Source organism: Myxocyprinus asiaticus, chromosome 4 (assembly GCF_019703515.2).
Source record: "Myxocyprinus asiaticus isolate MX2 ecotype Aquarium Trade chromosome 4, UBuf_Myxa_2, whole genome shotgun sequence".
NCBI lineage: Eukaryota > Metazoa > Chordata > Actinopteri > Cypriniformes > Catostomidae > Myxocyprinus > Myxocyprinus asiaticus.
This window is the reverse complement of record NC_059347.1, coordinates 38799939-38817841: the sequence shown is the minus strand read 5'-3', so window position 1 is coordinate 38817841 and position 17903 is coordinate 38799939. Positions and strand designations below refer to the sequence as shown.

Genomic DNA, 17903 nt, shown 5'->3' with positions numbered 1-17903 from the left:
TCACGCAATATGAGAAATCACTAACAAGCTGGAGGGCGATCTAATAGGAACACACACACAAACCAGAAGTGTGCCTAGTATTATCTGCTCTCTGCATCTTTATAAACTGTACGATGGATGCATTAAAATCATACCATAAGTTCATTTGCAATATATCATGAATTTTTATATATATATATATATATATATATATATATATATATATATATATATATATATACAGTTGTGCTCAAAAGTTTGCATACCCTTGGAAAATTGGTATTATGTGTACCATTTTTAAAGAAAAATGAGTGAGCAGGCAAAAAACATTTCTTTTATTTCTTATGGGATTCATATTCAACTGTAGGTTATATCAGAATGGCACAATCATAAAACAAAACATGGCAACAAAGAAAAAAATTAAATGACCCCTGTTCAAAAGTCTGCATACCCTTAGTTCTTAATACTGTGTATTGCCCCCTTTAGCCTCAATGACAGCGTGCAGTCTTTTACAGTCTTTTGACATCATGATGGCACCGCGGATGTGGAGCGCTCCTTATTGTTTTGTTGTTTTTGTTTGTTTGTCCTGTGTTTAGTAATCTTTTTCCAGTCAGTTTTACCAGAGACGAACTGCTGAACATTCGACAGCTTATACCAGACAGTCTTTTCCTGGTTTTTGAATATTCAGACATTTTGCTGGATATTTTAGTTGGAGGCGCGGCTTTGTTGTTCAGGAGACGCAGGCAAGGGAGACGATCCGGTGCGCTGGTCAAACTCCGTCAGCACGGCTTTCGAACAGCCCTGCCGAGCATTCATCTTGCGAATCTCTGATGTCTTCCAAACAAAACGGACGAACTACATCTCCTCACCCGCACAAACAAGGATTTTCAACCTCTGCTTCCTTGTGCTTCACAGAAACCTGGCTGAGTGAAGCCATTCCGGACAGCACGTTACATCTGCCGGGCTTTCAGCTGTTCAGAGTGGATCGCATCGTGGAGTTAATGGGGAAAACGAGAGGCGGTGGAACATGCTTTTACATCAATGAAAGTTGGTGTACAGATGTAACAACGTTAAAGAGGATGTGCTGTCCTAATTTGGAAGCGCTCTTTATTAACTGTAAGCCTTTCTACTCGCCGCAGGAGTTTTCCTCGTTTATTCTGGTGAGTGTGTATATTGCGCCAAACGCGTGTGTGATCACAGCACTGCAACAGCTGACTGATCAAATCACAGACACGGAACAACAATACCCGGACTCAGTTATTATTATTCTTGGGGATTTTAACAAAGGAAACCTCACACGTAAACTGCCCAAATACAAACAGTGAAGCAGAGCGGGAACTACAAGCCTGCTTCGATTGCACGGATTGGAGCGTTTTTGAGGCTGCAGCCACAGACCTGGACGAGCTCACAGATACTGTTACATCATATATCAGTTTCTGTGAGGATATGTACATTCCTACTAGGACTTATTTAAAGTTCAACAACGACAAACCGTGGTTTACAGCACATCTCAGGCAGCTTCGTCAGGCCAAAGAGGATACTTACAGGGGTGGGGATAAAGTCTTGTACAATCAGGCCAGGAACACACTGAACAAAGAAATCAGAGTGGCTAAAAGAAGATACTCTGAGAAGCTGAAAAACAAGTTTTCAGCTAACGACCCTGCATCAGTGTGGAGTGGCATGAAACAACTCACAAATTACAGGACTCCTACCCCCAACCCTGTGGTGGACCAACAACTGGCTGACGACCTGAATGTGTTCTACTGTAGATTTGAAAGGCCCAATCTCACACCCCACACCCACTCTGACCTTCACTTCACACAAACACCAACACCTCCTGCAACCCCCCTCCTCCCCCCTCCTGCTACTCAACCTGCACTTAAGATCTGTGAAGATGATGTGAGCCGCATCTTTCGGAAACAAAAGACGAGAAAATCTTCAGGCCCAGATGGCGTCTCACCAGCGTGTCTTCGATCCTGTACTAACCAGCTGGCCCCCATCTTCACACAGATCTTAAATAGATCACTGGAGTAGTGTGAAGTCCCATGCTGCTTCAAACGCTCAATCATTATTCCTGTCCCAAAGAAACCAAAAATCACAGGACTTAATGACTACAGACCTGTCTCCCTGACGTCTGTGGTCATGAAATAATTTGAGAGACTTGTGTTGGTCCACCTGAAGAACATCACTGGACCCTTTCTAGATCCCCTTCAATTTGCTTATCGAGCAAACAGGTCTGTGGATGATGCAGTCAACGTGGGATTGCATCATATCCTGCAACATCTGGACAGACTAGGGACATATGCAAGGATCCTTTTTGTGGACTTCAGTTCGGCATTTAACACCATCATCCCAGCTATACTCCAGAATAAATTACACCAACTCTCTGTTCCCATGTCTATCTGTCAATGGATTACCAGCTTTCTGACGGACAGGCAGCAGCTTGTGAGACAGGGAAAACTCACTTCCAGCACCTGTACAATCAGCACTGGTGCCCCCCAGGGATGTGTGCTCTCCCCACTACTCTTCTCCCTCTATACCAATGATTGCATCGCCAAGGACCCCTCTGTCAAGCTCCTGATTTTTTCAGACGACACCACTGTCATTGGCCTCATCCGAGATGATGATGAGTATGCATACAAAAGGGAGGTTGAACAGCTGGCTGTCTGGTGCATTCAAAACAACCTTGAGCTGAGCACGCTCAAAACGGTGGAGATGATTGTGGACTTTAGGAGGAACACCCCAACACTGACCCCCCCTCACCATTCTAAACAGCACTGTGGCAGCAGTGGAGTCATTCAGGTTCCTGGGCACTACCATCTCACAGGACCTGAAATGGGAGACACACATTGACTCCATTGTGAAAAAGGCCCAGCAGAGGTTGTACTTCCTTCGCCAGCTGAGGAAGTTCAACCTGCCACAGGCGCTGCTGATACAGTTCTACTCAGCAGTCATTGAGTCTGTCCTCTGCACTTCAATAACTGTGGTTCAGCTACGAAATCAGACATCAGAAGACTACAAAGGACAGTTCGGACTGCTGAGAGGATTATTGGTTACCCCCCCCCACACTTCCAGAGTGAGGAAAAAGGCTGGAAAAATCACTCTGGACCCCACTCACCCTGCCCATTACCTTTTTGAACTGTTGCCTTCTGGCCGACGCTTCAGAGCTCTGAGCACCAGAACCGTCAGGCACAGGAACAGTTTTTTCCCTCAGGCTATCCATCTCATGAACAGTTATGTACAATACACAGTTTAGTGCTTTTTATATTTATCCAACACATCCAACTTCTTCTGCCATTTCATTCCTCTGGGAAAAAAAAAACAAAAAATAAAAATTTGCACTGTACATAACAGATTTGTATTTGTATTTGCACTGTACATAACAGATAACAGATTTGTATTAGATTGCACTACGTATGTGTATGTATGTATGTGTGTGTCTGTGTGTGTATGTACGTGTGTGTGTATGACTATTTTCTATTATTTATTATTATCAATATCTTGCTGCTATTTTTGTATTGTTGTACACTGGAAGCTCCTGTCACCAAGACAAATTCATTGTATGTGTAATCATACTTGGCAGTAAAGCTGATTCTGATTCTGATTCTGATTGTAATAGTTGTCTATGAGGCCCCAAATTCTTGCAGGTGGTATAGCTGCCCATTTGTCTTGGCAAAATGCCTCCAGGTCATGCAAAGTCTTTGGTCGTCTTGCATGAACCGTATGTTTGAGATCTCCCCAGAGTGGCTCGATGATATTAAGGTCAGGAGACTGTGATGGCCACTCCAGAACCTTCACCTTTTTCTACTGTAACCACTGGAGGGTCAACTTGGCCTTGTGCTTAGGGTCATTGTCGTCCTGGAAAGTCCAAGAGCGTCCCATGTGCAGCTTTCATGCAGAAGAATGCAAATTGTCTGCCAGTATTTTCTGATAACATGCTGAATTCATCTTGCCAAGATTCCCCGTGCCTTTAGAGCTCACACACCCCCAAAACATCAGTGAGCCACCACCATACTTCACAGTGGGGATGGTATTCTTTTCAATATAGACCTTATTGACCCCTCTCCAAACATTGTCGGGCATATTGTAACCAGGCTTTTTTGTGGCATTGGCGCAGTAAAGACTTCTTTCTGGCAACTCGACCATGCAGCTAATTTTTGTTCAAGTATCACGTATTGTGCTCCTTGAAACAACCATAACATCTTTTTCCAGAGCAGCCTGTATTTCTCCTCAGGTTACCTGTGTTTTTCGTTGTAACCCAAAAAATTCACGCAGCTTCAGAAGAGGTTGGACAATATTTTACATGTAAATAATGATACATAGAAACTCTAATAGTTGTTATAATTTAAATAACAAAATAGGGTGAAGTTAAGGTATTTTCTATGTGGTAAAATAAAAGTGTTGGTCGGGACATTTCTGATCTTCTGGAAGTTGGCAGAGACATGTCGTGTCCATGGTAACAGTAGAATTTTATTACGGTAAAACCTCGCTCACTGTAGTAAATCCCTTAATGGTTTCCCTTACTAAGAGAAGTGTCAAAGGGATTATATGCAACACCCTCAAGTCATTCCCTCAGGTAAGGGGAAATCACACTTTAAGTGTTATACTTAAGGGAAAAACTTAAGGTGTTTATTGCAACCGAGCATTGGTCTCCACTGATGGCATGAACCTGTGAGCATGGGATTAAAGGGCTAACAATTACCACACATTCTCTTTTTCTTTAGAGGTAATATTAATCCTCAAATTAAAATTTAGTCTTTTTTCTTTCTATCCATTCTCCTGCCTTGCTCTTTTAGTCTTTCTCATTCTTGGCCTCAAATTTCTTTTCAGTTTTTCACTTTGTAACATGTTGGCAAAACATCTTTCTTTTAACAATAGTAAATTGTCAGAACCCTTTCAGTTAGATACCATTCTTTCAAATGTTCAAACTTAGTTCATGCAAAAGGGCATTTTCCAAATTGAGCCTCGCTGTAGAAAAATAAAACAAATCGAACTTGTAAATTTTATTACAAAAACTATTTATTCATACGTCTCAAAAGTATTGTGATTGTATATTTACTAGGGGTGTGAATTTTTGGGTTGAAAGCGAATCGATTCGATTCACAATTCACAGGTTTTCGATTCAATTCAAAAATGATTTTTGCAAATTTTAAATCATTCAATTACATTCGATTCACAATGAAATACGATTCGATTAACGATTCAATTCAGCATTTTTTAAACACATTTATAGTAGTTTAAAAAAAAATTCTCCCCTTTTTGTCCCCAATTTGGAATGCCCGATTCCCAATGCGCTCTAGGTCCTCATGGTGGCGTAGTGACTCTGAGTCTGAGACCGTCAATCCGCGCATCTTATCTTATTGAGCGCGTTACCGTGGAGACATAGCGCATGTGGAGGCTTCACGCTATACTCCGCAGCATCCACACACAACACACCATGTGCCCCACGGGAGCGAACCACATTCTATTGACCACGAGGAGGTTACCCCATGTGACTCTCCCTAGCATCCCGGCCAATTTGGTTGCTTAGGAGACCTAGATGGAATCACTCAGCAAGCCCTGGATTCGAACTTGCGACTCCAGGGGTGGTACTTTACTTGCTGAGCTACCCAGCCCCCAAAGAAAGGCAGGCTACTTAAGATTGTTTATTGCACCAAAAGTAACTTGAAATAAAACACATTAAATACATGCACAGTACATACATGCTACTTGGAATACAATAATAGTACAAGAGTACAATGTGCCAATAAAATATTTCAGAGCTGAATATAGCTAGAAAATATATATAAATTCACTGTAAAATTATTTGATTTAAAAAAATTTTTTTTTTAAACAATTTGCATGACTTTTCCAGGTCTTGAAATCACAGTCTTAATATTCCCTGATATTTCTAGGTTTTCAATGACCGTGGGGACCTTGAATCAATAAACTAATCCAAATATTACAACATTAAAGTAACATCATCTGACTACATTCATTTTCAAAGAAAAGAGAAAAGCAATATATAGATCAGTGGTTCTCAAACTGTGGTACCACCAGTGGTATGCAGCACCACCCAGGATATTTACATAAAAATAAAAATAAAAATTCATTCAAATATTTTCCCTGTTTTATTTCTAATGTATGATTACAATTGTAATATATCTTTAAAGTAGCCCATCTTTTTTATTTTTTATTTTTTTACATCGGCAGTGCAGGATGTGAATAGGTAACGATCTCGTTGCACGCAACTGCGCTGATGTCTCTATTCGTACGCCACAATATTATTCCCATGCAGAAAACAGAGCAGCAAATACTGATGCGAATGAGGCAAGATATCATTCTGTTTATTTTACAAATTCTCAGACTTCCTTAAAGTCTATGATCTTAAATAGTGCTTTTGACTCAAAGGCACTGGGTTGTATTTGGCTGTATTTTGTTTTTTATTTCACTGGAAGATTGCTCGGATGAGGGACAGAGAAATGGAGCACGCGTCAGACAGCTGTGCGCCTATGACTAGAGGGAAGGAAAATACTTAGTTTGACAAGTTAACGATTGGTAAGGGCATGATTCAGAGTAAAATGAACCTCAGATAGCTTACTGCAGCCGATGTTTTAATAGATCACGTGCACATTATCACATATTTTTAAGGGTGATGCATAATTTTAGCTAGCTGCATAATTTTAGGGGGGGCTAAGATGAAAAACTGGGTCTAGCAATGCCTAATCTCCAAATTTCTAAATATGTATAGTAGGTTGTTTGAACTGGATTGCAAAACTTCTAAATGTTAATATTAGTATGTTTGATTTTAGAAACACACTCTTGCTGATTGTGTAAACTACAGGAATATTGATATTAATCAAATATGGCATTGTGTATGTTGCTCACAATCCTTAAGACTACATAAAAAATTTATATCTGTTGAATTCTGAAAAAAATATTTGAGTGAACATTTGTGGTGACTAGGTGGTACTTGAATGTTCTGATTTTATTGAAGTTGGTACTTGGCGTAAAATGTTTGAGAAGCACTGATATAGATGACTTCAGTTTAAATGTTTTCTGCACACCAAGTCCCCAACTAAACAATGATACCTGTAAAATGGCTATAAGACTATTTTATCTTATAGAAAATAACATCTTTATAAGTTTCCTCACAATTAAATCACTTTATTTCAGTAGTGACCCAGTGTCAGAAATTAATTTTTAGATTTGTGGTCAATATTTGCCCCCTCTATTTGATTTTCAGGGACACTTTTACCTTTATGACATAATTGTCTCATAAATTTAAAACAAACTGTGTCTTCCGTTTATGTCAAAATGTAAATTTAATCAATTAATTAATACAAATTCTTAAGTCTGAGAATGTACACATCTTATCCTAAAAATTACATCAACATCAACTATATCAGAGGTTACAAATAAAAAACAGAAGATTTAATTACGAGGGTATTTTTTGCCCCCACATTTGAATTTCGGGTGCATTTGTCTGATTTTTAATGCCATTTTTGCCCCAAGTTCCCCTTAATTTCCGACAATGTAGTGAACACGCAGCGAGTAGGCAGCTGTTTCAAAAGGTTTGAGCGCATATGACTCGTGACAAGTGTGCTATTGCGAGCTGTATTTGCTTGTGAGATAGTGGCCATCCAGAGGAGAAATTAGACATAAGGTGTGTAACAGTATAAGGATGGGAAAGGAGGAGGCGGGAACTAGCTGAACAGTAAACATAAGGTTTAATGTGAAACTCAACATTAAACAAACATAAACAAACACACATGCAACGCGGCCGCGTGCGTCTCTGTCTTTCTCGAACTGGCGTCTCCGGCTCCCCTTTATCTCGTTCTCCCACTGATCAACTGATTCAGCGGCAGCCATGCAGCCTCACGGCCCGGCCACGCCCTCCTACTCGTCACACTCCTCCCCCGCCCCATTCAGGCCGGGGCACCACCAGTCTGACTAACTCCACCCCCCACTCCCCCTCCCCCATCTCTGGAGGGGAGACACTGCCCTTCTGGCTGTTCTGTCAGCCGGTGGTCCACCCCGCTTCCTGTTCACCTTTGGGAGAGTCAAGGGGAGGCATGGGGAGAGGGAAAGTGCGAGCGGAGACACAGAGAGAGAGAGAGAGGAGAGAGAGAGAACTTGCTCGCCGGTTCCCGGACGCGCTGTCGCCTAGTCCTCAACCGATCCTCCGCCCTGTGGCAGAGGGCAGCTCATTCCTTCCCCGGCGGACGGCAGCGAGTCCTCGAGCCCCTGGCAGACCGAACCGCTCCTCCCCTTCTTCGGTGGACGGCAGCAGTTCCTCCTCATTTAAATCACACATGTAATTAATTTAATATTTATATATTCCAAAATACTGTATACTAATGTGCTGGATCGAGATTCATTCTATTTTTAACAGTTTAAATCGATTATTGACCAACACTAATGATTCTCGATTCAAAAATTATATTTCAAGATCGATGCATATGAATCTTCAGGATTAGTAATCGATGCATCAAGAAAACGAGTGAATCGTTACACCCCTAATATTTACCATATGTAATCCCAAACCCCACATTTAGCATAATTGCTCTGCTTCTAATTCTAACATATATTTTTATGGCATAAATATAGTAGCATTGTCCTCCTGAGACAAACTGCATCTGTGTATGGGCTTGCTTACTTGCTGATTCATCTAATCCCCAGTCATTTACATTTTGACGTTCGTGTCCTTGGCGTCTCTGCAGCATTCTAAATAGCTGTTTTGTTTCATCACGCTTACCTCTGATGGGTTCATAAAACATTAATATTTTCCTCTTCGCTCTTTAACAAATTGAGTTATTAAAACTTGTCAGCACTACAGACGTAAGCTCAGCCCTCCTCCGGATGTCCTTGAGGGAAAATGGGAGATGTGTTTTTTCTGTTTTATAAATTCTTTTTTTTTTTTATTTCAAACTGTTGTGAATTTATGTGTAAAATGAATGCATACTTTTCATTTTTATTTAAAAATACAGGATCATTTTCATTTCAGTTTTGTGTTTAACAAAATTAAAGAAAAAATCTGCACATCATTACTATATTGTGATTTATTTTATTTCCATTTATCCAAAAATGGAAATATTTGACAGTGTGTGGATTTTTTTAATTTACTGTGACCCTTCATGCTTTGATCTAGCACCTGTTTAATTGTTGTGGGATGTGCATTCACTGCATTCTTTTCGCTGTATGTGTTTTCAACATTTGTTAGTCTCGAATATTTAAAAAAAAATTATAGCATGAGAAATAAAGAAAAAAAATGAAGATCACGGGGTTGCAACATGTTTTGACACTTTGCATTCTTTCTGTAAGAATATATATGGAACTGTGTTTTGAACTCAAGGATGAATTTGAAACGGTTCACCACTCACTCGTCTTTTCCACAAGTGCTAGAAACTGGCAGCCTGTTACACTGCCTTTCTCTGACTATAATGAGCAGAGTGGCAGAGATACAGAGAGAATGCATGTGTGGCAGAGCACATCCCTTGTTATATAAGGCTCCAAATATTCTGTTTGCACACTATTTTCATCTCTGTACCTTTTATCCCAGTAGAGAAGACACAGCTGCACAGACCTTAAATGAGCATCTTACATTGTAAAGAGATGACTGTATAGATGTGTTCTGCAGTTAGTGCTTTAGCCCAGTTCTGGGTGCCACAACAATTTGATTTGATAAACATTGGAAATGCTACTCCAAGCTGTCACAGTCTGTCTCCCTCACGTTCTTCAAGGACTCTTATTTTGAAGTTTTCCTCCAGACTACATCTCCCATGTTTCACTGCCCTCATCACTTCCATCTGTTTCTTATTATCCTCACCTGTATTCCATTCGCTCATTAGTTCCTTTTTGTATAAATATCCTCTAGTTTTGCCCGTTCCTGAGGTGTAGTGATTTAGTGTTTGTGCCACTCCAACGATTACTATTGTTGAGCCTTTTGTTTGTTCCACTCCAGTGTTTGTTCTACTCCAACAGTTGCTATTAAAGGATTTAAAGTATTTACTCCTGCATCTCCTCTCCTCTTCCACTCCAAGAACCCAACGTTACACAAGCAGGGTAGTTAACATGAAATACTTTTGGAAAGATGACATGTCCTACGGTGTGAAATACTATACTCTGTCTGAAACTATTTTAAACAATGTTTTGCTAATTCTTTTATAATTATTATAAAATGAAATATTTGTACTTTTAAATTGTGTCAGACTGCAGGTCAATTAAAAAAAATACAGCAGACAAGGCAAAAAAGGTGTTCACGTAAGGTAAATAGCTAAAGAGGTGACCATTTAGGACCTAAAATACACTCTTTCCCTTACATATTCATATAATTTGTAACTTAAAATATTGATGTTGATAAATATTTCTTTCTACACTCCAAGAAAGCCACAATCACTTTGGTCTGCTTGCTTGCTTGTGGTTTGTCACTCACTGTTTGTAACCAAATTTCCATATTCACTTTAGCAATCACCTGTGCAGGAGCACTGCTGTGAGAGGAATCTTGAGTGTCCCATCAAAGCCAGGAGCAAATGAGAGTTCTGTAGTTGATTGAACTCTGTGAAAGCTCTTTGTTTGATTAGTATGTAAATGAAAAAGTCAGTTGATTATGTGACCCACTTTAAAGGCTCAGACAGCCAAACGGAAAAAAGAAATGTGTTTTAGAACACCTCTGTGCAAAACAGTTTAAACCCGTTTGGCTTTTTGTATTTTCTTTTTTTCATTGCATCTCTGTCTTCCTGTATTTGCAGGCAATGAAAGTTGTGTCTAAGAAGAAGCTGATGAAACAGTATGGTTTTCCACGTATGTATTGCATTTGAGATTACTCTGAACTATTTTAAACATGAATGTATGTAGATATTCTTTGGTGCCTGAATGTACAGATGATTCTTGCCTGAGTTCAGCAGATGTTGTCCCTTGGGACAGATGTTGAGGTTGTACTGATTAGAAATCACTATTTACATTTAATACATATTTGCAGACACGTTTATCCAAAGCAACTTACAGTGCATTCAAATTTCAACAACCATAGCGTTGTGACCTTAGTACCATGCTCTACCAATTGAGCTACATGAACACTTTTAAAGTAAAGCAGCATCCTCCATTCCGATATTTCTTTTAAAAATAATTCTTTCACTTTCTGAACAGGTCGTCCTCCTCCGCGAGGTCCTAAAGCAGCCCAGGGACAGCAGCCCAAGGTGCTTGGTCCTCTGGAGAGAGTTTACCAGGAGATAGCCATCCTGAAAAAGCTGGACCACCTCAACATTGTTAAACTGGTTGAGGTAAGGATTATGCCTTTTAATAGTCTTTCTTTCTTTTTTCTAGACCTGTCGCGATTATTAAATAATCATCTGATTATTTGAGATAACTACGATTATTGTGCACTTCAGATTCTAATCATATTTTAATGGCCAAATAAAGGAATTTGAAGTGAATATATAAATGTCATCAACAGTGCATTTGTATGTCATTCGGTTGAACTCCGAGCGTCACTGAGCAGCACTGCGGATCTCAACCAGAGCAGCTCCTCTTTGGAAGAGTGCGTGAACCGCTTCTCACACGCTGTCAGCAGAGGCTCGCACCAAACTCCAGCGAAAATATAAACAAACCAATATAAACTTTGATAGTGAGCACAAAGTGCTCCGGTTTCACTTTTACGATCGTGGAATGTCAAATATTTCTGGCCATAGCGGGTTCATACACGCAGTGTTAATAACATGCAGTGACACAGACGAGACACATGCTTACTCTATTTCTGTGGAGTGAAAAAATTATGAAACAAAATCTCATAGGTTTTGCTTTATGAAAAATAATATCATTATAATTATAATATATAAAAAAATATATTTTATTTTTTATAAACAAATAATATAAAATATTAGTTCTAGTACTTCCAAAAATGTCAAATTGACCAAAACATATTTTAAGTATTTAGAAATATTTATATTTAAAACATATTTTTCATGTTATTCATAAGTCTTTAAAGCCTTAAAAGGAAATCATATACTGTATACCTATTTTATTATTTGATTTATATATTTGAAGTTAAATATGCAAAAGTGACTTAAGATGTATGAAGCAACATTCATTCTTTTTCTTCTTTCTTTTTATAACACTTTACAAGTTTAATGTGAGTTTACTATAGTTTATGCAATAGTTAACTGAAAATGAAGTAACAATGAGCAATACTTTTGCAGCATTTATTAATCTTGTTAAATGATAATTTCTACATAAATTAATACATTTTTAACATTAACTACTTTTAATGTATTAGTAACATGAACTAAAAATTAACATAATATTAATAAATGCTGTAAAAATATTATTAGTTCATGATATCTAGGTTAGAATGGGAAATACAGTAAAAACACATTATACAAGGGACTGATTTCTGGATGAAGAAAAGGAAGGTAGAGTGGAGGGATACAGAAGGAGAAAAAAGCCCCTGTGGTTCCATCTGAGTGCTCTTCAATCACAGCAGCACCTACATACGTCAGCAAAATTAGAATGAGAGAGAGAGAGGGATAGCAAGAGAGTTAAATCCAATTGAAGCATAAAGAATGTTTAAAGAAACTTAGAAAGTGAGTCAAAGCCTGCCTACAGCTGACCCAAGTACAGTCTTGTCTTGAAGTGTGTGGCCATTAGGAAAAATGTAGAAATGGAGCTCTGCTGGCAGTGAATGATGAGGTGCACCTGATGCTTATTGAATTTCATCACCACTGCCATAAATCCATCATTAGCTCTCTTTTGTGGTTACCTCAGTGTGGTTTAACTCGGTGGTTTGTAACTCAAAAATGGATTGAATGACTGTTCTTATAGGATTGTGAACAGCAGGGTAAATTTTTAAAAGGGAGGAAAAAATGCTCCCCTTATATATTTGTTTTTGCTGTTGACGTCAAAAATGTTGTACTATATACAATCAAACTTTATTGTGTTTTGGTGAATCTGTCACTTGGTAAAAGCAAGCCAAATTAGGCAGATGCCAACATGGACATGCACTGATCCTTACAAACCACGAACAGATCTATGCAAAGTAGAGGAAAACACGACTCGATTTGATGTTATATTTAGTCATCACTTGATATAAATTCTGGGTCCTGAAGCAAACTACTGGTTTAGCCTATTCATGCATAATGTGTCCATGAGTAATGTATCCATAAGGTGTCCATGTCCAGTAAGTTCCCTTTAAACTCTCCCTAGGACTTTTACGTCATCTTACCTAGATGCTTTTTTTCCTGCTCACTTTTTTTTTTATATGATACGTTGACTTAAAGCCTCCCTGATGCATGTCACTGCTAATTCCACTGTGCCTTCTGCACAACTTGATACAAGGGATAAAGTCGTCTTCCCTTTTTCCTGAGAACTGCAAATTTGTTTACCCAAGAAATGTTTGCAAAATGAATGCATTTTTAACATGTTTTGTTCCATAAAATTATAAGCAAAATAATAAATCTCTTCTTAATAGGATTTCTCTACCTAGTAGTTTTAGAAATATTGCAGAGAAGGGTACAGTATGTTCCCCACAAAGGACCTCTTTAATGTTTGGTGCTATAGATGCATTTGTTATTAATGTTTATATGCCATATGCAGTGTTTCCCAACCCAGAGTTTTGTTTGACAGAGCTTCCAAGACATTATCCGAGATTTTATCATACAAGCCCTTGTGGCATTTCTAATCATGTTTCAATTCCAGGTGTTGGATGATCCAGCAGAGGACAACCTTCACATGGGTATGTTCTTTTTTTTGTCTATATACTTTAAGTGGTAATGTTTGATTGTTCAAGTCAACTCTTGTTCAGTTGCTATTGTATCAGTGAATGTATCGGTGAATGAAGATGTTCTTTTAAAAAGACCAAGCTTGTTTACATGGATACCAAAAAGCTATTAATTGCGAGAAAGCTGCTTAAGGCTGGAAAGCAGCCTTCCCTTTTACATGCACTGTGTTTGCGGCTTTCTCTTTACTCCTGTATACAGTACATGCAGCTCGGTACGTAAGCAGCTTCCTCCAGGGCAGCGTAATTTCCCTGCAATGCTGGAGTAAATAACAAACATTGGATCCGAGGAAGACTTCTTTATTCTATTTGATTTATTTGATCTATTTTATTACTTTATTTCCAGATATTCCACAGTTGTTGCTGTGTTTGTTTCCTTAACATTCCATCGCGACCTGGATCGGAATTGTGCTGCAATGCTGGGGTTTCCGTCTTATGTCAAACTCCGGGATTTCCCCAATGTACTTTACATATACGTGAACGTGAGGGACAGTAGTCTATATTTTAAATTGGTGTGTATAAATGAGTTAGTTTATAGTGTACAGTATGTCCTTTTCCCACCATACTCCCAGAAACTTTGAATTCTTTCTGCTGTGTTGACTTGTTGAAAAGATGTATGGCTCCATTCTTTGACGTTAGTCATCCGGTTTGTTCCATGCACGTGCACTCTTCAAAACCTGTAAGAATGCAGCTAGAGTAAAGGTCCGTTCATCCTGTCAGTGATTTGATTGCTGGAATTCATCATGATGCTGTACTGTTGGTTGTTAATTAGGCATTCAACTGTATCATGATGAGGCCGATCACATGAGTCTTTACTCCTATTGGTTGTCACCACATCAAATTGCTACTCATTTGCATAAAATCACCAACTTTTTTTTGCTTAAAATCACCTCTGAACTCATTAAAAATGAGTGAAGTCCTATTGCTTTGTCGCTGAAAAACGCTGTCAGTGTAAACCCCACTTAAATCTGCCATTACAAACTTTACTTTGTAATGAAAAGCAGACTGTGGCATATTTCACATAGATCATACAGAGCAGTCCATCATCCTAATTGGCTGAAGTGGGATTCTGTGTCATATTTAAGACAGTGTGACACATTTAGTTGGCTGGTCTGACTCATAGCAATGAATATAAGGTGTTTGTTGCTGTAGACTGATGGAGTGGTACACAATCATGAATGACTTCACGCCACTGAGCAATGGTGTGAATAAAAGCAAACATCATGCTTATGTGTTAAAAAGCATTTGATTTGCCTAAGCTTGTGAGGTTAAGCCATATGAGGACTGTACATTTCAGCAAATATTAAACGGGTAGTTCAATCAACGAAAATTCTTTGTAGCATCACCATTCTTCAGAATGTTTCCCCTTGTGTTCCAAAGAAGAACGTTTAAAGGAATAATCGAGGTTCAATACAAGTTAAGCTCAATCGACAGAATTTGTGGCATAATGTTGATTAACTTATTTCGACTTGTGCCCCCTTTTCTTTAAACCAGGGTTACAGTAAGGCACTTACAATGGTAGTGAATGGGGCCAATCCGTAAATGTTTAAATACTCACTATTTCAAAAGTATAGCCACAAGACGTAAACTATATGGGTTAACATGATTTTAGTGTGATAAAATCACTTACTAACATTTTCTGTTTAAAGTTATTTCCCATTTTACTACTTTGTTGCCATGACAACGTAACACCATAAACTGAAAAACCCTAAAACGACCGTAAAACACGATGACGATTTAACCCTCCTATGGTATTAAAAATGGCACCTTCCTTTGGTATTCACTGTCATTTTTGATCATAAGGTTTATAAGCCTTCTTTTATGATGATAATGATATCATTTTTTCTTCCCTGAAGAACAGTAAAATTATGCATTTCTTTTGGGATTTTATTCTATTTTGATCTTATTTATATGAACATTTCTAAATGTTACCATTAATTTGCATATGCAAATAAGCACCAAAAAAAAAAAAAAAAAAAAAATCAGAACCTACACTTCTATAAGTTGAAACATGAAGAAAATATAAGAATGTAACAAACTGGAGGTAGATTGCTGCCATCCAGTGAACAAAATATAAATAAAAATGTGAAAACCATGTCATGCCAGTAACAGTTAGTAGATGGCTGTAGCCACCAACTGTGTAGTCTGATGACCTGTTGTAAACAAATTAATTTTTTTCACAAGATATGCATTTGAATTTATATTTAGACATTATCAAACTATTATTTTTCAAAGTTTAGCACGTTAAAATTGATTTGAAATGTCTGTTTTTGCAGTTTATGTCTAGGGCTGGGCAATAGGGCGATGTTATTGGATATCGACAATGTCTTACAAAGATACCGTTGCCGATTGCGACACTCATTGACAGACGATGATCGACAATATCTGGAAATGGCAAAACCATTGATCTGGGAAGTCAGCAAATATATTAAACAGTAGCCCAGTGTATGAAAGTACCACCCGTCATGAGGCTGAATCCAGTTCGCAAGCTCCTCGTCCAAATGTATTTCATGGGCAGATAATTTTGCTCATCTAACAGGAGGGCGACCTGTAAGACTTCTCGGAGTGACACATGACGAGAAATGCTGTTAGTCCCAAAGACGCGCTTGAAGAAACACACTTTATTGTATTTTTAAGAAAAGACAAAAAAGCCATCAATGCCCGTGTCTGATTCGCTGTTTGTTCAGAGGTGTGCAGCACGAGCCTGTAATGTGGAACACGCGCATGTCTGTCTCGTGGAACAGGCGCATGTAAAGAGTTTTCACTCTTTTTTTTTTTTTTTTTCTCTGTTTCATTTGTCTGAAAACTGTTTGCAAGAATAATGTTGTCTATGAGAATGCTGCAAATGATCTCCGATCATCTCAGGAGGTGCTGTGAGTTTAGTTCACTTTATTTCCATGCGGTTAGCATTGGAATGCAATTGTGAATGCAATTCTGCAGGTTCAGTAATATATATCTTTTTATTGAAGAAACAAAGAAGAAAGTTATTAAATCATAAAATAATACAAGACATGTTCACCTTGAACTTAAAATTGAGTTCTGTTTTCTTTTCACAGGGCAGCATTAACTGTATTACCAAAACGCAATACAAACACAAATTCGATAAGAACACACATTTGGCCGCATTATTTTGGGAACACAAGGGAATTTATTAGGCTTAATAATCATAATAATTATTATTATTATTATTATTATTATTATTTATTGTCTTTACATTTATGATTGTCTTTAGTTCTTAATCTGTAGGCTATTAGTAATTTTCCACCTGGTGTTGTTGACGGATACTTGCGTGATGGCAAATGGGGCCGTTGGAGACGATAAATATTTGTATTTGGAGAGGTGGTTAAATAAGATATTTTTGATCGCTTCGTTATTTTATTGCTTTTTTCCATTTAGTTTAAAGTGCAGTTTGAATTCAGAAATGTCTTTTGTTTGTTTTTCGTGTTTCAATAAATGGATTAAATTTTTAAAGCAAAATCAATAAAGTAAAAAAAAATTCAGGGACGTATATCGCGATATTTTTTAAGGCGATTATCGATAAAATGTTTACATATCGCCCAGCTCTATTTATGTAATTATGCTTGTCATCAAACCATGGTGTTACAAAGTGAAGACACAGAATAAGCATTTTTCTACCAATAACTTTATTTCAAACATATAAATGTAATAAAAAAAAAAAAAAAAAATTCATAATGTCAAGAAAATGAACATCAAGAAACAGAAATGAACTGCAAAATTCTGAAAATTCAAGTTGAGTATAAAACAGAAGAATCAGAGTAAAAATTTAAAAAAAAAAACTGCAATTTCAAACTTTCTATAGTAAAAATGTATTTTACAAACGTGTGTGTGTGTTCTGCATTGTGAGTGTGTTATCGTCTAAACCCTTCATTTCTGAGTGTGTGTTTAGCATTTTGGCTGATTTATTTGTTTTATTTGACAAATGTAAAAAAAAAAAAAAAAAAAAAAGTGTTGCTTTAAAGTCTCACCAGTTCATTCTTGTGTGTGTGTGTAAGTGTGTTTGTGTGTTAGTGGGAGTCTCACCTTGTAATTTCTGTAAAAACCTTGTCTTTTTTTTTTTCTGCATTGTGGCTGATTTATTGATTGTATTTGACAGAAAAAACTTATCTGTTTTTGGTCATTCCCATTCATTTTCAATGGTTGGTCAATTTTGACC

At 37.9% G+C, this 17903-nt stretch overlaps 1 protein-coding gene across 5 annotated transcripts in view; it reads left to right on the top strand.

Moving 5' to 3' along the window:
- The window catches only part of camkk1a (calcium/calmodulin-dependent protein kinase kinase 1, alpha a), a 140568-nt gene that overhangs the window by 94572 nt on the left and 28093 nt on the right, over positions 1–17903 (top strand). For all 5 annotated transcript variants that reach the window (XR_007897095.1, XM_051696695.1, XM_051696693.1 and 2 more), the window contains 3 exons: positions 10710–10761; positions 11107–11240; positions 13651–13687. Coding sequence is in view for 4 of the 5 variants with exons in the window: in XM_051696695.1 (XP_051552655.1) it covers positions 10710–10761; positions 11107–11240; positions 13651–13687 (223 nt within the window). In the remaining variant the exon portion in view is untranslated. The remainder of the gene's footprint in view (positions 1–10709; positions 10762–11106; positions 11241–13650; positions 13688–17903) is intronic.